At 39.2% G+C, this 21,218-nt stretch overlaps 1 protein-coding gene across 2 annotated transcripts in view; it reads left to right on the forward strand.

The window, feature by feature from the left end:
- Positions 1-21,215, forward strand: part of svep1 (sushi, von Willebrand factor type A, EGF and pentraxin domain containing 1) — a 283,771-nt gene extending 262,556 nt beyond the window's left edge. For both annotated transcript variants that reach the window (XM_060937110.1, XM_060937184.1), the window contains 2 exons: positions 9,082-9,175; positions 20,918-21,215. In XM_060937110.1, the coding sequence (XP_060793093.1) occupies positions 9,082-9,175; positions 20,918-20,948 (125 nt within the window). In that variant the 3' untranslated portion in view covers positions 20,949-21,215. The remainder of the gene's footprint in view (positions 1-9,081; positions 9,176-20,917) is intronic.
- The last annotated feature ends 3 nt before the right edge of the window (positions 21,216-21,218 follow it).

The following is a 21,218-nucleotide window of genomic DNA, read 5'->3' on the forward strand; positions in this document are numbered from 1 at the left end:
AAGAGCTGGTTAGTACTGGGACAGGAGACTGCCTGGGAAGACCAGATTCTAGCATGGAAGGGACTTTGACTTTGAGCCTACAGTGGTGCTTGAAAGTTTGTGAACCCTTTAGAATTTTCTATATTTCTGCATAAATATGACCTAAAACATCATCAGATTTTCACACAAGTCCTAAAAGTAGATAAAGAGAACCCAGTTAAACAAATGAGACAAAAATATTATACTTGGTCATTTATTTACTGGGGAAAATGAGCCAATATTACATATCTGTGAGTGGCAAAAGTATATGAACCTTTGCTTTCAGTATCTGGTGTGACCCCCTTGTGCAGCAATAACTGAAACTAAACGTTTGCGGTAACTGTTGATCAGTCCTGCACACCGGCTTGGAGGAACTTTAGCCCATTCCTCCATACAGAACAGCTTCAACTCTGGGATGTTGGTGGGTTTCCTCACATGAACTGCTCGCTTCAGGCCCTTCCACAACATTTCGATTGGATTAAGTTCAGGACTTTGACTTGGCCATTCCAAAACATTAACTTTATTCTTCTTTAACCATTCTTTGGTAGAGCGACTTCTGTGCTTAGGGCCATTGTCTTGCTGTATGACCTACCTTCTCTTGAGATTCAGTTCATGGACAAATGTCCTGACATTTTCCTTTAGAATTTGCTGGTATAATTCAGAATTTATTGTTCCATCAATGATGGCAAGCCGTCCTGGCCCAGATGCAGCAAAACAGGCCCAAACCATGATACTACCACCACCATGTTTCACAGATGGGATAAGGTTCTTATGCTGGAATGCAGTGTTTTCCTTTCTCCAAACATAACGGTTCTCATTTAAACCAAAAACTTCTATTTTGGTCTCATCCGTCCACAAAACATTTTTCCAATAGCCTTCTGGCTTGTCCACATGATCTTTAGCAAACTGCAGATGATCAGCGATGTTCTTTTTGGAGAGCAGTGGCGTTCTCCTTGCAACCCTGCCATGCACACCATTGTTGTTTAGTGTTCTCCTGATGGTGGACTCATGAACATTAACATTAGCCAATGTGAGAGAGGTCTTCAGTTGCTTAGAAGTTACCCTGGGATCCTTTGTGACCTCGCCAACTATTACACGCCTTGCTCTTGGAGTGATCTTTGTTGGTCGACCACTCCTGGGGAGGGTAACAATGGTCTTGAATTCCCTCTATTTGTACACAATCTGTCTGACTGTGGATTGGTGGAGTCCAAACTCTTTCGAGATGGTTTTGTAACCTTTTCCAGCCTGATGAGCATCAACAACGCTTTTTCTGAGGTCCTCAGAAATCTCCTTTGTTTGTGCCATGATACACTTCCACAAACAGAAGATCAGACTTTGATAGATCCCTGTTCTTTAAATAAAACAGGGTGCCCACTCACACCTGATTGTCATCCCATTGATTGAAAACACCTGACTCTAATTTCACCTTCAAATTAACTGCTAATCCTAGAGGTTCACATACTTTTGCCACTCACAGATATGTAATATTGGATCATTTTCCTCAATAAATAAATGAGCAAGTCTAATATTTTTGTCTCATTTGTTTAACTGGCTTCTCTTTATCTATGTTTAGGACTTGTGTGAAAATCTGATGATATTTTAGGTCATGTTTTAAGCAGAAATAAAGAAAATTCTAAAGGGTTCACAAACTTTCAAGCACCACTGTAAGTTCTAATTCACTTTACAGGCATTTAGCAGACACTCTTATCCAAAGTGACATACGACATACCCAAAGCAGCCTGGGAAGCAGTTGGGGGTTAGGTGCCTTGCTCAAGGGCACTTCAGCCGTTCTTGCAGGTCCAGGGAATCAAACTGGCGACCTTTTGGTCCCAAAGCTGCTTCTCTAATCATTAGGCCATGGCTTCTCCAACATTCACTCAGTTATTTTCTTACTATTAGTTAAAAAGTATGCTTTTCTCAGTCAGCAAAACATATATGCGTCATGATATTCTCAACTCGACACCTGTGTCCTGTTGTTTCTTTCGATATCAGGGCCACATTTTTTCTCTTTTTTTACAGATACTGTACGCTCCCTTAGATGTTCCATTGATTGAGACACACCTTTGTCTAGTATGTTGGTTAGTTTCTTGCAAACCTGTTTTTAAATGTTATCTCCAAATGGTTAGAAAATTCATGCATGCTTTGTGGAATACCACTGTCTCTTTATATGCCATTATAGAAGAAGAAAAAGAGGCTTGAATTTGTCACATGCACACTCAAGCACAGTGACATTCGTCCTTTGCATTTAACCCATCTGAAGCAGTGAACACACGCGCGCACACACAGAGCAGTGGGCAGCCACACTACAGCACCCAGGGAGCAGTCAGGGGTTCAGTACCTTACTCAAGGGCACCTCAGCCCAAGGCCGCCCCACGTTAACCTAACTGCATGTCTTTGGACTTGTGTATTTAACCCATCTGAAGCAATGAACACATGCATGCACATACACAAGTGGGCAATGAGCACACACACACATTAGAGCCCTGCACTCCCGCGGGGACCCGCCGCAAAACAGTGCGGCGCGGGACAAATTTTGAAAGCTCACTGCGGGCGCGCGCGGGCGGGCGGGAGCGGTGATAAGCTGCAGTCCCACTAATTAAAAACGTGCTTGAAATAAAATCTATAAATTATTAACTTATGTCTATCATATATAATTTGTGTTGGATATTTTACTTGGCATTAATAAAAACATTTTAAGATGCCTAAACTTGCAGAGAAAGTCAGATTGTCAGAAATGGCATCTTAAACTTGCCATTGATCACCCTAAGGGAAAGTTCTTTGATCACTCTAATGACTCGCAGTTCACACCCAGCTAGCAAGAGAACTATGAGAGAATTGATTTACTTGTTGCGTTAGTCTACAACTTTAACCAGAGAGACAGGTTACACAGTGACGGTAGGCTTGACTCAATGCTATCCCAAAAATCCTTCCTGTAATATGCAAATTTGGCTGTCCAATCAGAGGCGGCCAAATTTGCATATTACAGGAAGGATTCTACCGTCACTGTGTAACATGTCTCTCTGATTAAAGTTGTAGACTAACGCAAGCGTAGGTTTTTAAAAAACGCAGGCCTAATTAACAAAATGTAGCTGGAAATCTGAGTGATTTCTCTTCCTTTTATACATTTTCTTTTTTGTTAAGAATTGTGGGTGGTAGATATTCTTGTTCCACACTCCAGTCCAGGGGTGGCAAAGCTGGTTGCCAACCGCTATAAAACCCTAAGAAGAAGCAGTAAATCAATTCACTTCTTTTACTAGCTCTGCTTTGCAATAAAAAAAAACAATATTGGTACAAATGGCCCTTTTCCACTACCCTTTTTCAGCTCACTTCAGCCCGACACGGCTCGCGTTTCGACTACCAAAAAACAGCACGACTCAGCTCGCTTCAGCCCTGCTTAGCCCCTAAAACTCGCACGGTTTTGGAGTGGGGCTGAAGCGAGCCAAACCGTGCCGAGTGAGGCTGGGGGCGTGAGCAGACACTCCCCTGTGCACTGATTGGTGAGGAGGAGTGTCCTCACATGCCCACACACGCCCCGCGAGCGCGCTGGGATCTGTAAACACCATAAACCCGGAAGGAGAAGAATTACGAATTACGAGAATTTCTGAAGCCTTATGCGCCTCGCCTCATCTATACGCTCTTGCCAGTATCTGTCCGCGTTGTCGGTGACAACAAGCCACAGCACCAAGACCAGCAACACTAACGACTCCATGTCCTCCATGTTTATTGTTTACTATCCGGGTCGTGAGACTACCGTTTAAAAGCTCACTGATGTCACTGTTTGCGCTGCTTAACGACATCACCTGACGTCCACCCACTTTCGCTAACTCCACCCAGTGTGTCCACCCACTTCCAGCCAGCACGGTTCAGCGCGGTTGTAGTCGAAATGCAACTCCAACAGCCCCACTCAGCCCAACTCAGCTCGACTCAGCACGGCACGACTCAGCCCAACTCAGCCGCGTTTGTAGTGGAAAAGCGGCAAAAGTGAACCCATTCACTTTTTTATACTGATCAGAGAATTACAATGGTTTCTCATGTGATAAAAATTTGCGATTTGCAATTAAATATTTTAATCGTTTGACAGCACTAATTATTATTATTATTAGAGATACTACATGCTGAATTCAGAAACAAGGTAAACAATAACAAACGTGAGCTGTAGATATTTATGCTCAAATCCACTCAAAGTAGGGGGCGGGGCACCATCACGCTGTGTCAAGACAAGAACTTTCCTGAGAAATAACGCCAACATCTGCATCATGCGGGATTTGCGGGCGGGAGCGGGACTGAAAATCATAATTTTTTTGTGGGCGTGGGCGGGAGCGGGACTGAAAATCATCATTCTTTGCGGGTGGGAGCGGGTCTGCACAATGCGGGCGCGGGCGGGGGCGGGACTGAAAAATCCGACCCGCGCAGACCTCTAACACACATACCCAGAGCATTGGGCAGCTACAGCACCTAGGGAGCAGTTGGGGGTTAGGTGCCCTGCCCAAGGGCACTTAAGCCCAAGGCCCCCCCATGTTAACCTGTTGCAGGAAATATGCTACATTACATGCCCTGGATCTTTTCTTTGTTTCAGGCTGTACAATGTAACAACAATCAGCTAATAAAAAATAGCTAATAAGCGCTTTCTACCAACTATGACTCATGGAGTTAACTGCTTGTACAAGTTTTCCTGACATTGTATTGTGAATGTAGCTAATGTGTTGGCTTCTTGTGCTATGTTTTAGCTTGTTAAGCCATGTTAACTCGGTTGTTGTTAGCCTGAAAGAGCACAGCCAAGCAGAAAACTTTTATGCTGATTTATCAGCATATTGTATACAGTGTGTCAGCAACAACACACAGCTTAAAGGGGAACTGAAGGCAAATTTTTTATTATCAAAATTCTATTTATCTCATTTTATTAAATACAGGAATGCATTTTTGATCGCTATTTTGTCACTGCTATAGCAAGTTCTGAGTGTTTGAAACATGCTCTGTAATATATCAGTCCATATGTTAAAGCAATGGCCGTAAACAAGATTTGCTGAGACCTGTGCGAGACATCGTAGGACGGAAGTAAAACGTACAGCGGAAATCAAAGTGACTGACATCTGCCAATGTTGTCAAAAGACGCGCGCGCCCTCTTTCAAACGCTGACGAAATCAAGCCGGTAGTTTTGTTTGTTTTGATAGCAATCAGGAAAGTTTGAAAAAAGCAGGCAGTAATCATTATTTAAACTCATTTTTGTGCAATATTTCGTTTGGAAAACAGTTTTCAAAATGGCGGCACTGACACCTGGCTGACACTTCACGTTTCGAAGTCTCGCACAAGTCTCGTAAAGATCGTGCGGATAAGCGACGCCTGCCGTGGACCAAACGAACTAAATTCAACATGGCTAAAAACCGAACAGGCCGATAAGTATAATATTTAATTGCAGTTAGTTGCCAATACGAGTCACGATTACACGATTAAGGTTCCTAAAACCGAAAACGTAATTGAATAACATGTTAATTAAGAAATAAAGCAAGTTTAAAAATGACTTCAGTTCTCTTTTAAGTTATATTGACTAAATGACTAATTTAAAAACGTAGTGACTTCATTTTTGTCAAGATTCAGACTCACACCAAGAGTCAGCTGACTTCACGAACGACCCACGGATCACCTTAATGACTCTCTAGGCTGCTAACACCGTTCACACCCGGCCTCCAGTGACCCTAACAACCTACAGGATGACTGAGAGGGTCAACGACCCATGTGATCTCAATGGCTCTCCTTTGGGTTGCTTTTGGTCCACTAGAAGATACCGTAAATACCTGGAGCTCCCCACTAGTCAAACAGAACTGAAGGAGCCTTTCGGATGAGAAGTGAAACGTCTTCAAGAATTTCAAACAAGTCCAGGTGCCTTCTTTAGCACCTACGGTTTTACTATGATCTGGATGACTAAGAACCTTCACAGACAGGCTTCATTTTTGTCAGTTTTTTTGTTCTATACCCTTACAAAAAAGAAGTTTATTCAAGTGTGCTTCTAGTATACTTCTTTTAAACTAAAAATAAGAGAGTATGCTTTCAGTTTACTTTTTATTTACTTATCAGAGATATACTTAATAAAGTTATACATAAGTAGACTTGGCTTATACTGAAAAGTATATAGAAAAGTCTAAGTATATTAAGTTTATACTTAAACTTTTGATCAAGATATACTTAACAAAAGTGTAATAAAGTATTAAAATATTTGTGCCTTATGTTTAAGTGTACTTGCCCTGTAGTTGTGCTTATCCTTTTGATAGTAGCCTATAATTTCACCCGTAGTCAGCTGGGATAGGCTCCAGCTTGCCTGCGACCCTGTAGAACAGGATAAACCAGCTAGAGATAATGAGATGAGATGAGATAGTGGCCTATAAAATACTTCTTTTTCACACATATTGGCTTCTTTGTGATATACAGCAGCATGTTTTAAATCCCATCTTTTAAACCTACATGGACCATAAGTTTGTGCTCAGCTCTGGGGTGGAATAGCTTAAGAATAAACAGTGTTGGAACTTATCTTTTATGTACATAGTGTTATTAACCCACAAAGAGACAGATAAACATTTCTCTTATTTGCCAACAAATTTGAAAACAAAGGTGAGAACATTGTGACAGACTTAAATCATACTGGCTGTCATTATACGCCATCACCAAAATACATCTGAATTTTTACAGTTTCATCAAAAAACAAGTCAAATTTCATCAAAGCGTTTTTTTTTTTTTTTATTTCTCCTGAGTGGGATAATTAAATTTTTGTATTTATTTATTTTTCTTTAGAGCTTGGATGTTAATTTCAGTTGTTATTGCCATGTTTTTATACTTTGGCATTGAATGCAATGTTGCTTTAAATTTTGATTTTTAAAGAAAATGAATATGTTCTTAATCCTGAGTATCTGCTGTTATTTTGTGAATTCTTACCTTTATAACTTCATTGTAACTTAAGGTATAAAACACTTAACTTGTTTACTGGTAGTGTGCATGAGGTAAGGGTTAGGGCTAGAAAACTAATAATATACCTAGAAGGGTAATTGCAGTATACTTCAAAACTAGAAAGTGGACTAGATGTATATAACCAGTAAGTAATAGTATATTTCCAGTATGCTATAAAGTATACTTTTATAAACTACAAAGTGGACTAGAAGTGTGTAATGAGTAAACCAATAGTATATTTCCAGTATACTACAAAGTATACTTTAGTAAACTAAAAATGGACTAGAAGTATAAAACAAGTAAACTCAGTATATTTCCAGTATACTATGAAGTATGCTTTTGTAAACTAAAGAGTGGACTACAAGTATAGAACTAGTAAACTATTAGTATATAAGTTTCCTTGTGGTATACTTGCAGTACAAAATAAAAATACTAGTTGTATACTCAGAGTTTACTTCTCTTAGACTTAAAGTATACGTTTTATAAACTAAAAGTGGGCCAATTTAGTCCCAAAAAGTATTAGATTAGTTTACAAGTATACTGTAAGTACATTGATATCAGTATACTTGGTACACAAAAGTAAATTGCATGTTTACTTTAAATTGCATGTTGAGAATTTACTTTGTAGACTGAAATTAAAGTTGGTTTTTTTCTTTAGAAACAAATCTTGCTTTACTCAACAAGCAAGGAAAGGATTGGTTGAATCTACTTTTCTGCCAGTCTTGGATTATGGGGACATATTTTATAGACATACCTCTAAAGCTCTGCTACAGTCCTTAGACTCTGTGTATCATTCTGCGTTAAGATTTATCACTCAAGCAAGTTACTCCACCCATCATTGTGCCTTGTATGAAATGATTGATTGGTCCTCATTCTTTATGAGAAGACATAAACATTGGTTAATTTTTGTGTACAAACCAATAATTGGCCAACTTCCTTCTTATATATCTGTTCTTTTAACACCTAGTACATCTCAGTACAATCTACGGTCAAGTAGATATATCTTGTATGATGTTGTGCAGGCGGCGGCACGGTGGTGTAGTGGTTAGCGCTGTCGCCTCACAGCAAGAGGGTCCGGGTTCGAGCCCCGTGGCCGGCGAGGGCCTTTCTGTGCGGAGTTTGCATGTTCTCCCCGTGTCCGCGTGGGTTTCCTCTGGGTGCTCCGGTTTCCCCCACAGTCCAAAGACATGCAGGTTAGGTTAACTGGTGACTCTAAATTGACCGTAGGTGTGAATGTGAGTGTGAATGGTTGTCTGTGTCTATGTGTCAGCCCTGTGATGACCTGGTGACTTGTCCAGGGTGTACCCCGCCTTTCGCCCGTAGTCAGCTGGGATAGGCTCCAGCTTGCCTGCGACCCTGTAGAACAGGATAAAGCGGCTACAGATAATGAGATGAGATGATGTGCAGGCAAAATCTGAGTTTGGTAAGACTGCCTTTGCTTGTAGTGCTCCAACAGCATGGAATGAGCTTCAGAGACAACTAAAACTTGAGGTTTTTATTTCACTTGTTGATTTCAAAGCTTGTCTTAACCGAGTGCATCAGTCGGTCTGCTTTGTTTGTCTGTTCTTAATTTTTTTTTTGTTCTGTGAGTGTGTGTGATGATTGTTATTCTGTTCTTAATTCTGTTTTTGTGTGCTGCCTTCTTGGCCAGGGCTCACTTGTAAAAGAGATTTTAATCTCAATGTGATTTTTATCCCTGGTAAAATAAAGGTTTAATAATAATTTAAAAAAGTATACTTAAGGAAATATACTTTAACTTTACTTAAGTATACTTTATAAAATGAACTTGAAAGTACACTTGATAAGGGAATGTACACTAGTCTAGTTGTTTAAACTGTAACAGTGAATGATCCCTAGGTGTGATCAGAGTGAGGTGGAGGTGGTTTGGAGAGGAAGTGGTTTTACTGGCATTAACTGCTCCTTTATTAAACAAGCAGTGACTGAATTATAGACCACACATTTCCACAAAAATTATATCAATCACATGTGAAGTTTTGGATAAATCATGTATAGGAGTGTTAAGTGAATAAATTTTAGTATTGAAGTATGGATGTGTTGGTGTTTAAATCTCAGAATAGCCTTGCACATGGGCGTTAATAAGAGTGCGTGTGTGTGATGTGTTCTCAGCGGTGTGTTCATCGCCCTGTCAGAATGGAGGCAGGTGTATCAGGCCCAATAGGTGCCGCTGCAGGCAAGGCTGGGGTGGCCCCCGTTGCTCCAGGTGAGTGTATACACACAGTTACGCATACATGAACACAAATCAGCTAAGGCCTTATAATACATGTCTGTTTTGTACAAATAAACATTTGTTCACCTGTTTTAATCTCATACCATAATACTTATAATTATTCTATCCACATTCACTGGATATGAGCAATTGTGCGCTCTGATTGGCTACAGTACTACTAGGATATCAGCTCATATACCGTGAATAGAGAAAAACAAAATGGCAGAGTGCGCTGCTGAACCAACCGAGGACAAAATAAAAACTCTACTCGAAAACAAAACCCAAAAAAATACACACAAAAAAACATGGAATAAAAGTAGTTGATGGTTTTTTGATTGATTGATTGATTGATTGATTGATTGATTGATTGATTGACTCTGAACAGTAAAGAAGAAAGATAAAAATAAAAAATAAAAGATGCAATAATCAAAACATCGTCATAAACAAACAGAATAGCGTAGCCACAAGGCAGTAACATAATGTTTGGAAAGGATTAGGAAGAAGTAAATAACTTATCAAGTCCTAACCCTCTATACCACCGCTAATCAAACATCACTTTCTGCCATAATAAACTATATATACAAAAGAAAACAAAAGCAACAAACAAAAAATAAAACATACCAACATACCAAAAGGGTATAATATCGACCAAATCAAATCATATATACAGATACTTATGTTATACATATATACGTGTACACACAATACATATATACAGTACATACATATATACATACCTATAACTATACACATCCATACGTACACAGACACCCATATCATTATTATGCATATATATATATATATATATATGTATGTACGTACCCATACCTACATACACTGGTTTATAGTTGTATATTTCATGCGCTCCACATTCAAACTGTTCCATAGCTTTACTCTACAAATAGAAATACTGAACATTTTTAACGTTGTCCTAGCACTGCGAATTTTAAATTTCAATTTCCCCCTAAAATTATAGCCCCCCTCTCTATCCAAGAACATTGTTTGGATATTCTTTGGTACTTTATAATTCCTTACTTTGTACATTATTAAGGCAGTTTTATATTCTATAATATCCCTGAATTTTAAACATTTTGAATTTAAGAATAGTGAATTAGTATGATCTTGGTGACCAGCACTATGAATTATTCTTATAGCTCTTTTTTGAAGTATAGTTATTGCATGAAGTGAACATTTATATGTATTTCCCCACACCACTGAGCAGTAATTTAAGTATGGTAAAACCAGGGAACACACAGATATGCTTCTTGATAGCTTAATTAGTATGTATTTTATATATGATTTACAAGTAATTCTATCATCTATTTATTTATAAAGAAATGTATTATTAGAAACTCTTTCAATGTCAACACCATTTACCTGTGGAGCATCGTGGCTCAGGTGGATAAGGCGCCATACCATAAATCGGGGGACCCGAGTTTGATTCCAACCTGAGGGCATTTCCCAATCTCTCCTGCTCATTTCCTGTCTCTACACTGTCCTATCCAAATAAAGGTGAAAAAAGCCCAAAAATAATAACACCATCTACCTGTACATTTATTGCCTTATTTTTTTAATAATTATTAAATAACATGATTTTTGTTTTAGACAGATTTAATGATAATTTATTTCAATCAAACCAACTTTTTAACCTGTACAATACTGAAGAGATTGTTTTCTAACTCAGGTAAATTTGTTCCAGAACAAAACATATTCGTGTCATCTGCAAATAATACCATCTTAAATATCTTTGATACACTGCACATATCATTTATACAGTGGTGCTTGAAAGTTTGTGAACCCTTTAGAATTTTCTATATTTCTGTAGAAATATGACCCAAAACATCATCAGATTTTCACACAAGTTCTAAAAGTAGATAGAGAGAACCCAGTTAAACAAATGAGACAAAAATATTATACTTGTTCATTTATTTATTGAGGAAAATGATCCAATATTACATATCAGTGAGTGGCAAAAGTATGTGAACCTTTGCTTTCAGTATCTGGTGTGACCCCCTTGTGCAGCAATAACTGCAACTAAACGTTTCCGGTAACTGTTGATCAGTCCTGCACACCGGTTTGGAGGAATTTTAGCCCATTCCTCCGTACAGAATGGCTTCAACTCTGGGATGTTGGTAGGTTTCCTCACATGAACTGCTCGCTTCAGGTCCTTCCACAACATTTCGATTGGATTAAGGTCAGCACTTTGACTTGGCCATTCCAAAACATTAACTTTATTCTTCTTTAACCATTCTTTGGTAGAACGACTTGTGTGCTTAGGGTCCTTGTCTTGCTGCATGAACCACCTTCTCTTGAGATTCAGTTCATGGACAGATGTCCTGACATTTTCCTTTAGAATTCACTGGTATAATTCAGAATTCATTGTTCCATCAATGATTAGTTACCCTGGGGTCCTTTGTGACCTCGCTGACTATTATACGTCTTGCTCTTGGAGTGATCTTTGTTGGTCGACTACCCCTGGGGAGGGAACCAGTGGTCTTGAATTTCCTCCCATTTGTACACAATCTGTCTGACTGTGGATTGGTGGAGTCCAAACTCTTTAGAGATGGTTTTGTAACCTTTTCCAGCCTGATGAGCATCAACAACACTTTTTCTGAGGTCCTCAGAAATCTCCTTTGTTCGTGCCATGATACACTTCCACAAACATGTGTTGTGAAGATCAGACTTTGATAGATCCCTGTTCTTTAAATAAAACAGGGTGCCCACTCACACCTGATTGTCATCCCATTGATTGAAAACACCTGACTCTAATTTCACCTTCAAATTAACTGCTAATCCTAGAGGTTCACATACTTTTGCCACTCACAGATATGTAACATTGGATAATTTTCCTCAATAAATAAATGACCAAGTATAATATTTTTGTCTCATTTGTTTAACTGGGTTCTCTTTATCTACTTTTAAGACTTGTGTGAAAATCTGATGATGTTTTAGGTCATATTTATGCAGAAATATAGAAAATTCTAAGGGGTTCACAAACTTTCAAGCACCACTGTATAAAGAATGAACAGTTTAGGACCCAATACTGACCCCTGAGGGACACCACAAGCAATATTCAAACGAGTTGACACAGTGTCACCCAACTTCATAAATTGTGTCCTGTTGCTCAAATAACTTCTTATCCAATTTAATACAACTCCCCTTATCCCATATTGTTCCATCTTATTAATTAATATATCATGATTAATAGTATCAGAAGCTTTTTGAAGATCAATAAATATCCCAGCGGCATATTTTTTATCATCTATAGAGTTACTGATTTCTTCAACTGATTCCATTAGTGCCATCTCTGTTGATCTATTTGCTCTAAATCCATATTGACTATCACTGAGTAGTTTGTATTTTTCAATGAATTTATCTAATCTGTTATTGAATAGTTTTTCAAGAATTTTGGAGAATTGAGGAAGTAAAGAAACAGGTCTGTAATTTGTGAAGTTGTGTTTGTCCCCAGATTTATACAATGGAATTACTTTTGCTATTTTCATATTGCTTGGAAATGTACCGGTTTGAAATGACCAGTTACAGATGTATGTTAATGGTTTAGAAATCCCCCCAATAATAGTTTTCACTAGTTTCATATCAATATCATTACAATCTGTGGATATTTTATTACTACATTTATTAACTATATCAGTAATTTCCTTCTCATCTACTGGTGTAAGAAACATAGAACAAGAATTCCTCTTTATAATATTATCTATACAATCATCATTTGTTACTGGATCAGAGATATTTTGAGCTAATCTTGGTCCAACATTAATAAAAAAAATTATTAAAACTATTAGCAACTACATCCATGTTATAATTTTCGATACCTTTGTCATTTAAGTATTTAGGGTAATGTATTTGTCCAGAACCATCTTTAATAATACTATTTAATATATTCCATATTCCTTTAATATTATTTTTGCTATTATATATTAATTTACCATAATAATCCTTCCTACATCTCCTTATGATACTCGTTAACTTGTTTTTATATTTTTTATATTTATTTTCTGCCTCTTTGGTTCTTAATTTAATAAATTCTCTATATAGAGTGTTTTTCTTCTTACAGGCATTTTGTAATCCCTCAGTAATCCAAGGTTGGTCATTATAGTTTTGTTTTGTACTATATTGCTTCAGTGGGCAATTTTTATCATATAATAATTTGAACATACTTAAAAAGTTATCATATGCTCTATCAATGCTATTCTCTATATAAACTGATTCCCAGTCTTGCATTAATAAATCATTATTTAATGCAAACATGGCCTTCTCAGTCCTAACTCTTCAGTTTATGGTCTGTCACATTTCTCTTACGATTACAGTCATAAATTGTAAAAACTGGTAGATGATCACCGATATCACTGATTAATATTCCACTTATAATGTTATTATCTATATCATTGGTAAATATATTATCTATTAAGGTAGCACTATGGTCAGTAATTCTGGTGGGTCTGGTAATTTTTGGGTTGAGACTCATATTGTACATGGTATTAATAAATTCCTCCATCATACTGTGCTTATTGGGGTTCAACAGATCAATATTAGTATCCCCACAAATGAAGATAACTTTTTTATTATCTACTGTAAATGTCTTTTCTACCCAGTCCTTAAACGCCTCTATACTAGTTTCTGGCGCTCTATATACACTTGTGTTCAAAATAATAGCAGTCCAACACGACTAACCAGATCAATCACTGTTTTTGGTGGAAATTATATTACTACATGGCAAATAATTTACCAGTAGGTGTAGTAGAGTCATAGAAAACCAACAGACCCAACATTCATGATATGCATGCTCCTGAGTCTGTGTAATCGAATAATTAAGTGAAAGGGACGTGTTCAAAATAATAGCAGTGTGGAGTTTAATTAGTGAGATCATTCATTCTGTGAAAAAACAGATGTCAGTCAGGTGGCCCTAATTTAAGGATGAAGCCAGCACATGTTGTACATCCATTTCTCTCTGAAAACCTGAGAAACATGGGTCGTTCCAGACATCGTTCAGAAGAACAGCGTGCTTTGATTAAAACGTTGATTGGAGAGGTAAAACGTATACTGTAAAGAAGTGCAGAAAATGATGGGCTGCTCAGCTAAAATGATCTCCAGTGCTTTAAAATGGACAGCAAAGCCAGAGAGACGTGGAAGAAAACAGAAGACTACCATTCGAATGGATCGAAGAATAGCCAGAATGGCAAAGACTCAGCCAATGATCAGCTCCAGGGTGATCAAAGACGGTCTGAAGTTACCTGTGAGTACTGTGGCAATTAGAAGATGCCTGTGTGAAGCTAATCTATCGGCAAGAAGCTCCCGCAAAGTTCCACTGTTAAAAAAAAGACGTGCTGAAGAGGATACAATTTGCCAAAGAACACATCGACTGGCCTAAAGAGAAATGGAAAAACATTTTGTGGACTGATGAAAGTAAAATTGTTCTTTTTGGGTCCAAGAGCCGCAGACAGTTTGTCAGACGACCCCCAAACACTGAATTCAAGCCACAGTACACTCTGAAGACAGTGAAGCATGGTGGTGCAAGCATCATGATATGGGGATGTTTCTCTTACTGTGGTGTTGGGCCCATTTATCGCATACCAGGGATCATGGATCAGTTTGCATATATCTAAATACTTGAGGAGGTCATGTTGCCTTATGCTGAAGAGGAAATGCCCTTGAAATGGGTGTTTCAACAAGACAACGACCCCAAACACACCAGTAAGCGAGCAGCATCAGGGTTCCAGACCAACAAAATGAAAGTTATGGAGTGGCCAGCCCAATCCCCGGACCTTAATCCGATAGAAAACTTGTGGGGTGACATCAAAAATGCTGTTTCTGAGGCAAAACCAAGAAATGCAGAGGAATTGTGGAATGTTGTGAAATCATCCTGGGCTGGAATACCTGTTCACAGGTGCCAGAAGTTCTCAGAAACCGTGGTTATACAACTAAATATTAGTTTAGTGATTCACAGGAATACTAAATCCTTAAGATTTTTTCAGTTTATACAGTAAATATTTGGAGTTTGTAATGAAAAATGCAGACACTGCTATTTTTTTGAACAGCCCAATGTTCATTTTTCTTCATTTTCTGTAAAGTAATTAAAATATTCATACATTTTTCTTCATGTTTTGATGTAGAATATAATGTGCAGTGTTCCCAATGCATGGAAATAAAAACTATTATAAGGATTTTGAGCTTTACTCACATTTTTAAACACACTGCTATTATTTTGAGCACAACTGTATACAGCTAATTAATAAATTTCTACTTTTTCAATATTAATTTCGATTGTTAAACATTCTAATAAGTTATCAATCACCGCTGTCATGCCATCTATTAACTTATAATTCAAATTACAGTCCAAATACACCGCCACTCCTCCTCCACCTTTATTTTTCCTGTTTATATAATTAAATTCATATCCAGCCAGTTCGAAATCCACTCCTTTCTCCAGGTCAATCCAGGTCTCTGATATGGCAATTATGTTGAATGGATGAGTAAACTGACTTAAGCATTTCTTGATGTGTTTGAAGTTAGTGTACATGCTTCTGCTGTTGAAGTGTCTCATCTCATCTCATTATCTCTAGCCGCTTTATCCTTCTACAGGGTCGCAGGCAAGCTGGAGCCTATCCCAGCTGACTACGGGCGAAAGGCGGGGTACACCCTGGACAAGTCGCCAGGTCATCACAGGGCTGACACATAGACACAGACAACCATTCACACTCACATTCACACCTACGGTCAATTTAGAGTCACCAGTTAACCTAACCTGCATGTCTTTGGACTGTGGGGGAAACCGGAGCACCCGGAGGAAACCCACGCGGACACGGGGAGAACATGCAAACTCCGCACAGAAAGGCCCTCGCCGACCCCGGGGCTCGAACCCAGGACCTTCTTGCTGTGAGGCGACAGCGCTAACCACTACACCACCGTGCCGCCCGCTGTTGAAGTGTATTATTGATAATTTTCCCACAGCCTGAGTGGACTGATTGTACTGTTCCTCTGTGTAATTGTGGCAGTTGTCCTTAATGGTTGAGAAAAAGTTATTGTCCGGGTCTATGTCATTATCTATATCCAATAGTTTATGGTCAGTGAATTCATGTGGTTTCAGTTGCAGGTTTTCATAATCAACAGGCATTTGCGTGAGCTGAGTAGTGTTCCGGGTAATGGATGAAGGAGTTAGTTCGGTGTGTGTCATGGCTGGGTTTGGTGTAGTGTCACATCGGTATTGATTACCATATGGTCCCGATAGCATCACTGGTATTTGTCCAAGTCCTCGATGTTTCGTATGACCAGAACTCTTGCCTCCTCCGGTATCCCGTTCAGCTTAAAGGGATAGTTCGGGATTTTTGACATGAATCTGTATGGCATCCCCATCAATAGTGTCATGCAAATACACTGACTTACCCCTGACAGCATCCTGTGAGTCCAGTTCTTGTCCAGTTTTGGTCCAGACGAAAGTAGTCCGGCAAGTTTGTTGGGGTCACGAAAGTAAAATGTTTTTCGTCTCAAAACAGTATGTGTTCAAAAGAGTGATATATTTGCATCACAAAACCGTTGCCAAATAAAAAGTCAGACCTCGAAATCGCTTGGCACTATTTTCTCTCCCTTCTTATCACTGCACGCTGCCGGCTTCATCCAGCTGCGGCTCCAGCTTCAAGGATAAGCTGGAGCCGCATAAGTAGGAGTCCCGGCGGGTGGTTTGTATTCGATTCGTTTATATCCCGACCTTGTCAGCTGTCAGATTTATGTTCATGGACCCGGTAAGCTGATAAATAATATTTATTTATTTTTTTCTTTACCAAATTCTAACAGAAAACGAGAGTGCCCGAAAGGGAAAACCGAGCCGAGCTGCCTCACGGCTGTAATGCAAATTGCTTTCCTCCTCAGTATACAAGTGCGCTTCCATGGCAGGGAAAAAGAAACTACCACTGCTGCCTATGTAGTGCCCTATTTATACAAATAGGAGTCATTCAGGATTCAGCCATGACACGGAGCAAAAACATGGCTGAATCCTGAATGACTCCTATTTGTATAAATAGGGCACTACATAGGCAGCAGTGGTAGTTTCTTTTTCCCTGCCATGGAAGCGCACTTGTATACTGAGGAGGAAAGCAATTTGCATTACAGCCGTGAGGCAGCTCGGCTCGGTTTTCCCTTTCGGGCACTCTCGTTTTCTGTTAGAATTTGGTAAAGAAAAAAATAAATAAATATTATTTATCAGCTTACCGGGTCCATGAACATAAATCTGACAGCTGACAAGGTCGGGATATAAACGAATCGAATACAAACCACCCGCCGGGACTCCTACTTATGCGGCTCCAGCTTATCCTTGAAGCTGGAGCCGCAGCTGGATGAAGCCGGCAGCGTGCAGTGATAAGAAGGGAGAGAAAATAGTGCCAAGCGATTTCGAGGTCTGACTTTTTATTTGGCAACGGTTTTGTGATGCAAATATATCACTCTTTTGAACACATACTGTTTTGAGACGAAAAACGTTTTACTTTCGTGACCCCAACAAACTTGCCGGACTACTTTCGTCTGGACCAAAACTGGACAAGAACTGGACTCACAGGATGCTGTCAGGGGTAAGTCAGTGTGTTTGCACGACACTATTGATGGGGATGCCACACAGATTCATGTCAAAAATCCCGAACTATCCCTTTAATGAAAACTTTGCAGTTGGTGATCCATGTAGATTGAATTTTATTTTCCTTCTTCAGTTGTCGTGCTTTTCTGGCGATGTCAGCATTGCGTTTTGTCAGGTGCTCGTTGATGTAGACGTTTGTCCCTTTCAGTTTCCTTCCTTGTTTCAGTAGTGTAGCTTTATGTTTCCGGGTGATGAATCTCATGATGATGGTCTGTTTGTCTCTGGTGTTCCTCCTTGGTAGCGGGTGGCAAGCCTCGATGTTATCGCAGTCCAGGTGAATTCCCTTGGACTGCAGGAAAGCAGCTACCTGCTGCTCCGTGGAGCTCACATCCAGCTCCCCGGGCTCCTCCCCGCTGATAGCGGTCACCGCCCGAGCGTATGACCGAGGTTTTACCTGGAGCCCGGTGATGACAACGTCGTTCATTCTGGAGTATTGCTCCAGGTCGGCCACTCGGCTTTCCAGGTTCTGGATCCGCAGCGTTTTCACCTCTTCCACCAAGTCCAATATGCTCTTCTGCTGCAGCTTGACAGCAGAAACTTCTTCAGTTATGAAGTCAAGTGACTTTTTTATGTCATCGATTTCCTCAGCAGTGGGGATCTTCTTTGGGCCCATATAGCCCGGTAGCAAGTTGCTGGGACAACCAGCTTTCGCCGTCAGCTGTTAGCACAGCCAGCTGTTCGCCTCACTGCCTTTCTGAATTTTCCCGCCAAAGGAAGAGGAAGACGGAAGTGTCTTCATGATCTTGTAGCCAATCATTTGCATGTATGGCAATGACTTAGATGAATGTAGCTCATTGAGAAAGGAAAGAGTGGATTTTTTTTATTTAGTTTACTCTGGGCTGATTAGTGAACCCAGCAAAGTATTTTGTGTCTCTTTTTGGAAGGGTTTTTTTTTTTTAGTCAATGGTTTTATAATATGTAGCCACCGCCCCCGCCCATCAATATCGTTGGCAACAACGATATTTATGTCTTTCTGAAAGTTTTTTATCTCCGCCAAGGAGGTTATGTTTTTGGTAGCGTTGGTTTGTTTGTTGGTTTGTCTGTTAGCAACATTACGGAAAAAGTTATGAACGGATTGCTCTGAAATTTTTTTCCAGAGGTGTGACTGGCCACAAGTAACAATCCATTAAATTTTGGCGGTGATCCGGATCACTGTCTGGATCCCGGAATTTTTTAAAGGATTCTTGGTGGAGGTCTGCGCTCTCCAAGTGCTTTTCTAGTTTCGTGTCTGTTTTTGGAATTTTGTATAATTTGTAGCTTTATTTTTTTTTTTTAAAGAATGTTTTCAAGATATATTTAAAAGTTATTCAACTAAATCGAGTCATACATGAGCTGAGAGCCGACGAGGCGCGTAGCACCGAGTTGGCTGTAAGCCGTGTACAACAAGATTGAGTGGAATAACTGTTTTATTCTCTCCACATTCACTGAATTTTAAGAAACAGCACATTTTTATTTTCTGCAAATTTGATAAAAACTTTATACAAACATCTGATAAAATCGTTTTTGCTTAGAATGTAAACAAACTGGCAAAATGACCGTAGCAATTTGTGAAAAATGCAATAATTCCTCTGATCTCATCTCATTATCTCTAGCCGCTTTATCCTGTTCTACAGGGTCGCAGGCAAGCTGGAGCCTATCCCAGCTGACTACGGGCGAAAGGCGGGGTACACCCTGGACAAGTCGCCAGGTCATCACAGGGCTGACACATAGACACAGACAACCATTCACACTCACATTCACACCTACGCTCAATTTAGAGTCACCAGTTAACCTAACCTGCATGTCTTTGGACTGTGGGGGAAACCGGAGCACCCGGAGGAAACCCACGCGGACACGGGGAGAACATGCAAACTCCGCACAGAAAGGCCCTCGCCGGCCACGGGGCTCGAACCCGGACCTTCTTGCTGTGAGGCGACAGCGCTAACCACTACACCACCGTGCCGCCATATATATATGTTCTTACCATCAAATACTTTTATTCCATATTTTGTTACTTTTTTTTGTATTTTGTTTTTGAGTAGAGTTTTTTGTCCTTGCTTGGTTCAGTAACATCTGCTGCCATTTTATTTTTCTCTCCTCACAGTATACGAGCTGATATCCTAGTAGTAAAGTAGCCAATTGGAGTGTGCAATTGCTCATATCCAGTGAATGTGGATAGAATATATTTATTTAATTGGATCTTTTATAGAGTTTGTCAAGCACTTTAGAGTACCACATATAAATGCTCTTTATAAATGAAAAAAAAAAAGTTTAGTGAAATAACATGTTTATTTAGAAAAAGCTTGTCAAAAAAAAAAAGTTTTAAATGACTGAACAGAGAAGTATGTGTTTATTCTAAAGTTCAATATCTCCTCTGTTCAGAGTCCATGATGCTAGTTATAATTGATAATATGAAGTCATGACCAAACAAAACCATCATCTTGAATATAGTAATGAACTAAACATTAAGGGTTAAGCAAGGGCGTAGCTAGGATTTTTCAAAGGGGGGGGGGGGTCCATACACTGACTGGCAGTCGAAAGTTTCGCTTGTTTTGACGTGGCGAATTATTAACACAAGAGGAAATACTCATAACTTGCAACTACTGCAGCTACACTGGCAGCTTGACCACTTTGTGTAAGATTGAATTTGCTAAACTGAAATGTTGTTCAAAATTGCCATTAAAATAAAGAGTGACGAAAATGAGTAGAGTACCTCTTAAAAATGCTCTTAAAACTATGGATGGTGTAGAAAGGAGGACGCCCTGTATCTAACGTGAAACGTTTCCATAACACGGCCGTGTGAGGGCACCCCAGGACCCCCCATCTACGCCCCTGTTAAGTATTAAAAAGGTAACCGTTGACAACATTCATATTAGCTGCTTATCCAGACATCTACAAAAAGCAAGAAATTATGTCAATGGACCTTCACAAAAAGCTCTGCAGAGAGTAGATACCAAAGCTCAGCTATTAAATATACAGCCAAATCATCTTGTCTGCATCACCGTGTGAATCCAGAGTAATATCCCCATAGATAAACTAAATTTTTTTTTTTTTAAAGTGAATATTTCATCTTATGCAGCACATACTGAAACTTTTGTTGTTGTTTTTTTTTTTAGGAAAAGAAAGCCAGGATATTTTCATTTTTAATATGCCACTCAACACAAAGCTGGCGCATCAGCACACCATGGTGAAAGTCTTCAGTTCCGACCTGTAAACAGCCATTTCTCTTTCCAAAAACCAAGTGGTTTGTAAATTAAAGCTGTATTTTTTCATATAGAAAAAACAGTATTAAGCATAATGCTGCTGCTATATACATGAACCTGTACGATGTGTAAAGACTTTAATGTGATTGTTCAGAGTATATGTGTATAAACTATTCTTTTCACATTTTTATTAAAGCAGAAAATACAACTACAC

Source organism: Neoarius graeffei, chromosome 1 (assembly GCF_027579695.1).
Source record: "Neoarius graeffei isolate fNeoGra1 chromosome 1, fNeoGra1.pri, whole genome shotgun sequence".
NCBI lineage: Eukaryota > Metazoa > Chordata > Actinopteri > Siluriformes > Ariidae > Neoarius > Neoarius graeffei.